This window comes from Acyrthosiphon pisum, chromosome A2 (genome assembly GCF_005508785.2).
Source record: "Acyrthosiphon pisum isolate AL4f chromosome A2, pea_aphid_22Mar2018_4r6ur, whole genome shotgun sequence".
NCBI classification, from domain to species: Eukaryota; Metazoa; Arthropoda; class Insecta; order Hemiptera; family Aphididae; genus Acyrthosiphon; species Acyrthosiphon pisum.
In genome coordinates this window covers 43,743,643-43,751,486 of record NC_042495.1, presented here as the reverse complement: position 1 = coordinate 43,751,486, position 7,844 = coordinate 43,743,643, and the positions used below count along the sequence as shown (strand labels likewise).

General features: G+C 29.9%; 1 protein-coding gene across 2 annotated transcripts in view; it reads left to right on the top strand.

The window, feature by feature from the left end:
* LOC100575147 overlaps window positions 1-7,844 on the top strand; it is an 11,840-nt gene extending 3,996 nt beyond the window's left edge. The window contains exons 2-10 of one of the 2 annotated variants that reach the window (XM_029490541.1): window positions 378-496; window positions 939-1,091; window positions 1,612-1,781; window positions 1,845-1,975; window positions 5,258-5,406; window positions 5,500-5,623; window positions 5,958-6,113; window positions 6,432-6,611; window positions 7,669-7,844. In XM_029490541.1, coding sequence (XP_029346401.1) covers window positions 378-496; window positions 939-1,091; window positions 1,612-1,781; window positions 1,845-1,975; window positions 5,258-5,406; window positions 5,500-5,623; window positions 5,958-6,113; window positions 6,432-6,611; window positions 7,669-7,818 — 1,332 coding nt within the window. In that variant the 3' untranslated portion in view covers window positions 7,819-7,844. Of the gene's footprint in view, window positions 1-377; window positions 497-938; window positions 1,092-1,611; window positions 1,782-1,844; window positions 1,976-5,257; window positions 5,407-5,499; window positions 5,624-5,957; window positions 6,114-6,431; window positions 6,612-6,675; window positions 7,370-7,668 lie in introns of those variants that run through there. The other variant, XM_029490542.1, reaches the window with a different exon arrangement.

Genomic DNA, 7,844 nt, shown 5'->3' with positions numbered 1-7,844 from the left:
TCCTCTTAAATCATACACTTACGTACAAACAGCGCGGGGTCCGCGATCTACCGCAGGTAGTTTGCCTACCTGATAATGTACTGCTGTGAATCAGAATTTTTATCCTGGGCAACAGAAAAGTTAATATTATAAATCTAGAACATCACACACCGAATATTAAATAACGCATTGAACAAAGTTTGAGTCATATACAGTTTGTACATTTAACGGGTAACGGAATGCACGGGATCAGCTAGTATTATATAAATTATACATATTGGAAATACTTACATCGATAGCACAATCATTATGTTCAAAGTTATATACTGTCATACTGAGTTATCAGATGACTATTAAGATGTTAGATACATAACTTATATATATATTAATTTATTTAGGAAATCCATAGCTCCGTATTTGAGCGTGGCACATACACGGACGTAACAAGGGACGTAAACGATCTGCGATGGTTCAGCTTGGATAACATGCCGGCAACCGTATCCACCACGGGTCAGAGGTGCGTAATCACACTATTCCCACGAATTCACATGTTTGGCCACTTGAAGCCGATCTGCGGTAGGTAAAATAAAATATATATACCCAACAACCAAACAAAACGAAAAAAAAACGGGTAGGCTCCACTTAAAACAGACACACATTATAATATAATATTATAATATGTATACACGTAAAGACAATAGAGAAGAGTTTATTCAAAACAACGTATACACTAAACAATAATATATAAATATATGTATATATGAATATGCGCCGTATATAGTGCTGCCCCGTCATTTCAACGTCTTGTGATTGTTGTACAGTAAAAATCCCATAGACGATATTTTGGTGTCTACAAATGTTCCCAGATCGATACAGGTGGTCCGAATTAAACTCAAGAGCTTCGTTGGCGTGCGTGTGTGTAGAGAGATGTTGAAAATGAAATTGTCTCTTTTATATAGGTTTGAGGAATACAATGGTGTAGAGGTGAATTCGGCGAAAATTCCTAATCCAAAAGACGTACTGTTCAAAGGGCCCAGATTCGAATGGAATCTATGGAACCGATTTCTCATGAACGAAATATCGTCATATGCATTACAAGACTTCATTTTCAAGTACCGACGCGACGTATTCTTAATTATAACGGCATTCCGTTAACAGTATCCCAGAAAAAAATATTTAGACTAAAAACCGTTCTAAAATTGTTTAAAAAGGAAATAATATATTATATATAATAATTAATAACAGTAGGTATCCTTTATTATTACCATTGATTATAAATACTAGTATACTATAACTAGTATAGTATTTATAATCAATGCTATTACTATCTAAGTATAATATGATAGCTTTTAATTTATAAATATTAATTACCTAATATATTTGTACAATTTATGAACTTTTTATGACAAAATAAAAAATTACATTTGTAAAATATTTTTGATAGAGTAAATAATATATCTATATTTTATTTGTGAATTCAATTGAAACAACCGTTTATCATAGAACAACGATTATAAGTTGTTTTTTTTTAAATCTTTTTCCTGAGATACTTTTACATGGGAACCTTGTAACTTGTGCTTAGCCTTTTATTGAGTTATGATGTTAATTTTATTTATGAGTTATTTTTATCAGACAAAGATATCTACTTGTCACATTTGTATTTAACGAAATCAACCCCTTGATGGTTAACAATACTAGTAAAATATCCACACGGGCATCAAATACCTCATCAAATGCGAGCAACAAGAATGAAGTGGTATTTGTAGCCTTTTTGGACTTGTCGATGTTGCTACAGCCAAATTGTATGATAAATTGTTCATGTTTAATATTTGTCTTAGCCTGAAATCGTGAATTTATATTTATAGGTACTACAATAAGATGTTTTTCCATCGTTCATAATATTGACGTAGAAATTGTAAAACAAAACGAATTGTCATTCAAAAACTTTGACCTTGGTAAACTCATAAAGACAAATATCGAAGAAGATTTAAAAAAGGTTTTGAATCATATTTTTATACATAATATATCCCTAAGGTATACATTTAAGATAAAATCTTTTAGGACTTTGGGTAATAATGTATAGTGTTTTGTGTTTACTGTTTTATTAATCTTATTTTATTTATAGTAAAATACACACATATAGATTATTAACGTAATTCGGGTATAGAACGTGAAAATTAATATACTAAATAATATAGTATCGTGGGATTGTTGGATAGTTATTGGATTTATAATAGTTATTTTTGAACAAATTACAAATATATTTAGTATTTCACTAACACATGCACAAACATACATAATATAGGTACTCAATGGTATATGATATCATGACATTTTAACATTAAAATAAAGTTAAGATCAGTATAACATTGCAACACTATATAAAATATTACATGGTTACTGAATATAATATACCTATCTTCGTGTAAAAATGTGTTCAAGTAACTTGACTAAATAAAATTAAATAATATAGTGTAGGTACCAAGTGTGTATTCAGCACAGTTTTATTTACCCACGTAACGTACATTACATATTATGTATTATAGGTATTATAGGTATATTATATTATTACTTATTAGTTATTAATAAGGATATTTAGTACCTTGCATATAGTAGGTACATCATTGGTACCTACCTAGCGACGGGAGTAACCGAATTGGTTCCCGTTTGAAAAAGGTATTTTATTAAGTTGAGCCGAATTGGTTTCTGTTTAAAAAGGTTTATTAGGTTGAGCTTAATTGGTTCCCGTTTGTGTTCAGGTAAAATTGTTACAATTTTAATTTTTAATAATTGGTACAAAATTAAATTAGATAGGATAAAATATAAAACATGTACCTATTGTACCTATACTCTATATAGTCTATAGTATTTACTATAAAATGGCAATAGATTGTTATATTAAGGTTAAGCAAATTATCACTGATATTCCGAGCGATTAAGATAACGAATGAGATATACGTATTTAAATCGCTGTATGATATATCGTATAATATATCCTATGTACAATGTACCTACGTATGACAATAATGTTAGTGAGCACTGCGGTGCAATCTCAAATAACACATCGTCGTTTATACTCAATACTCGTACCTATAATAATATAACCTATATACATTTGTTTTCGCTTAAAAATCGATCATATTTTAATTTATATTTTTTAATTTTAATTTTCCGTTATGATGGAGCTTATATGTTTAGTGAAAAGGTAACTAAGTTGTTGATTATTGACAATTACAAGTTCAGATTCCAAAAAAAGAACCATGCAGAGATGGATATTAATTACAAAACGAAAATTTAAAGCTTACGTGAAATTGAATTGAGATTGTTATGACTTAAAGAAGTCTTAACACATAACCACGAAAGAGAAGGCGATGATACAACTTGCACGTCAACAATTGACAAATTCATTAAAAATAAAATGTGACAAACTTATCACAGAGCGTCCATCTACAAGTATACTCAAGGAGATAGCTTCAAACAGTAATAGTGAGTCACTAATTAAACATGATACTAACAGAGTACTTTAAAATATGAACGCTGCTAAATTAAGAACAATTCCCAAGTTACCTTCTATAATCTTGAAGAACTCTACAAAAGTGTCAGAGAATATTCGCTAACAACTATAATCTCGGTGAATACTTTATTTATGACTATGATTATGTCAACAATATAATTATAACATTTACATGCACGCAAAACTTGGAACAACTCAAGAAAGCCACTTCGTTGTTTGTCGACGGAATATTCTAAAGTTGTCCTAAGCAATTTTATCAATTTTATCAATTATTTTCTATTTTCATCAAGGTACAAAATAATTATATTCCTGTCGTATTCATCCTACTCCCGAACAAGATTACTAACACTTACATTTTTGCATCAAATAAGGTCGCAAAATACCTAACAGTTGGCGTGGTTTCGTTGATTTTAAAACAGCTATTCATATTGCCAAAACTTCACAGCTACAGCAAGTTACAGTTAGAGGAGTTCCATTTATGTCAGTCATAGTGGAGAAATATTCAACAGTTTGGTCTCTCTAATGAATTTAAGTATAATGCTTCAGAAATCAGGCAACCTTTGAAATAATTTTTTTGACTGCCCTTATTATCACCCGAAGACATCGGAGACTTTATAATGATTTGATGGCCATAAAACTTTGCTGCCTGAAATTGGATGAGTTCTTTGACTACGTTCATGACACATACATAATGATAGCCATTACCTTTCCACAGAAAATTTTGGGCTAGATGTGACAAAAATATTGATACGATTACAAATTGTTGCGAATCGGTTCATTTAAAGCTGAATAAAGAATTTACAAGTGCCCATCCTAATATATTGTATTTTATGGAGACTTTAAACTGCATTCAGAAATTAAATTATATTATATGTTGAAATAATAATACAAGAAAACTTACTAGCAAACAGGAATGAAATAAGTAATAACAAACACTTGGAAAATTGTATGACTGAGTACATTAATGAGAAGCTTACGCGAATTTAATATTAAAAGAAAGTTTGTTTCAAGTTTTCAAATCAACGATTTTAAATTGTATTTATTATATTTTATTATTTGTATTTTGTACGCCTAAGTACCTAACCTAAGTGTTGACTAGTTGACTTCCAAATTAACGATTTTAAATTGTATATATTATATCTATTTTTAACATAGGAACATAAACGCACATTTTTAACCAAGCCTACTTTAAAGTTAACAGTCCTAACTCCTAAGCCTGTAAAATTGAGAAGAAAAATGTGCTTAATTAAACGGGAACCAGTTCGGCTCGACTTAATAAAATAGTTTTTTCAAACGGGAACCAATCCGGCACGTAAGGTTGGGGCTCAGGAATCAATTCGGTACTAGTCCTAGCAACAACTAATTTTAATCACTTATCCAAATATCATATTTTTTTTAGTTCTTATTTTAATACTTGTATAGGGAAATATTTTAACTAAATAATTAAAGTATTACGTTAAGACATTAAATTGTACAGAGTGAGATTATTTTTGAATTAAAGGAATCTGATGTAAATCATACATGAACCCGGCGTGACTGTGGTAATCGTGGTGGGACACATGTAAATAAATTGTAATGGAATTATAATTCCAGAGTGTAAAAACTCATTTTTAAATTTGATAACTATTACTATAACTGGCAAAACAATGTATTGTGGAGGGGTATATTTTCAAACGATTTCATTTAATAACTACTTATGTTGACACGTCACAACTCAAACAAAAAATATACACATTGAATGATTAAAATATTACATCTGTTTAGTCAAAATCTAGAATACCAGTGCTAGAAACGTCTGACAGTGGAGGAGTGTCCAGTCAAATGTCAACCGAATGGACATTTCCTTTTGTAGTTGTTGACATTTCCGTGGCTTATTCACTTTACGATCAGTATTTAAAATATTTAACAACAAGGTAACTGCGTGAAAAGTTACAATAACGTCATATTACTATTAATTTATTCAATTCATTATTTAACATTGTAATTATTTGATTGTGTAAATAAAGTCAGATCACTCTGATGCAGATGAATCTTATTCCTGAAAGCCCACAAGCTGTATTATGTAACCAGTCAAAGTTAAATAATTATCAAGAAACTTTAAAAAGCATCATAGAAACGTTGATAAATAACGTACAAACAATATCATATTAAAACTATGGCGTAGCGCACAAGTTAATATATAATAATAACTTGTTTTGTAAAATTAGTTGAGTTAAATCGGCCTATACATTTTGTTAGTTTATTAAGTCAATTATTTATGATTAAACATTACATATATATAGCCATATATGATTCAGCTGTGAAACCTACGGTATAGGTTTAAATTTTCAAATAGCATTTCCATAATTTAATTTATAAGTTGCTACACCTGTGCGGTATGCCATATTTTGTAGTACAGCGTTTCAGTAATAATTATTAATTACAAATATTATTTATTACGTTATTATTTGCCAATAATAATTAGTCGGAGAGAATTAATGATCAAAACAGTGTAGAAAGATACGTTAACGAACTTGAAATGTCTGGAACTTACGAGTCAATGCATTCGTCGTTGTTCGGCGAAATCCAGTTGTATATTCGAGATAACTACGGAAGTCCATTGATCGGTGAAACGACTCAGGTAAATATTCAATAGTAGTTCGTATCTCGTAAGCAGTCATTAATGAATTTTCATCAAATGAAAATCTAAAATCTTAAAATTACAAATTACACTACAGTTCTTTTTTTTTTTTAATCTCGTTTTAATTTTTTTTATAAAATGTAATTTAACCAGGATAATGGTTATACACTATACAGTATACACAATATATACTATTTACGTCTATCTTATCGTCGTTATGATACGTTAGCGTCTGTGAATACAATTTTAAAAATATATAGACAATATAATATGCACAAGCAGTAGGTATACATGTGTAATTAAATATCTTTGTTGTAGAGTTTAGTAAATCGTATTTTCATGGATCTGGTAGACAAAATGAAGAAAGCAGTGGAATCATTCGAGTTTCCGCAATCTGGCGGTATTGATAACTTATTACAATTTGATCGTGTGATCGTTTACGCCAGAGAAGCAGACGAGATGGAACAGGCGGAACGTGCCAAAATATTTTACTTTGACGTAAGAGCATCTCAGATAGAAAAAAATTAGGATAACGACGCGTTTTAACGTCCGTCCATTTCAGTTAAACTCTACAGCTGGTGCAAGGTGTAACCCGAACTACTGGTTATTATACGCTAGTTTATGCTCAAGGCGACTAGATTTCGATACGGCTTTGGAGTATGTCAAAGAAGTGTTACTAGTCGACAGTGGCAACCGAATCGGGCGAGTTTAACAGGGCTATAAACTAGTATAGTTACTGTCACCGTAAAAAAACACTCGTTCATAATATACAAAAACTTTAAAAAAAAAAACGAAATCGACTGACAAAAATCTAGCACATAATTTTTATAATCGTCACTTTCAAAAAAAAAATAAAAATACGTTGATATTTATTCCGTCCGTATTTTGTATCGCACTAATGAAAAATATTCGAATTTTTTCGTCATATGTATGAAATAAAACAACCGACTTTCTTCTTCACAAATTTATTTACCATAGGTACAGATGTATAATTTTTTTTTCATTCGATTTGTGCGTACTCTGTAGTTACGTGCGTAAATAGTTAGGTATATATAATTCCGAGATGCAAATTCACTGAAATTAATATAAGCTCTGGTTGCGTTAATGCTAATTCCTTATTATTATTTACTTATTATTATTTACTCAGCAATAACTTTCAAATCATATCGCAATAATTCATTCATGCGGTTGCTCTAAAAATGTCAATACTTATTAAACGGTTGATACTTCAGTAATATTACTTAGGTACATAAAAATCGACAATTTTACAATGTTCAATATAATTATAGAGCCCTTTTAATAACAATATATTATGCCATTTTATATTGATAACATTTTCATTTAAATTTAAACTGTTGATACAATTATTGACATAATTGTTTAATTTATACCTACTTCCGTCATACATTTAATATATTTTTTTCGATATAAATTCGTTTAAAAATATTTCAAAACTGATGATTTTATTCTGTTTAATAAAATTAATTACAATTACTCATAGTACAAAAAAAATATTATAAGGGTTGACTTAATTAATAATTATTTGATTGTTCAGATTATTTTTGTATGCCGCAATACAGTTTACCATTCACGAGGACAACAACAATGGCGAAATCGTGTTGAAATCTTTGATAATGAGTCACGGAGACTTCAGCGAAGTGTACGCCTTGCTCAGTGTTCACTATTCAATACTGAACATGTATGAATCTAGCTACATCATGCTGCAAAGGG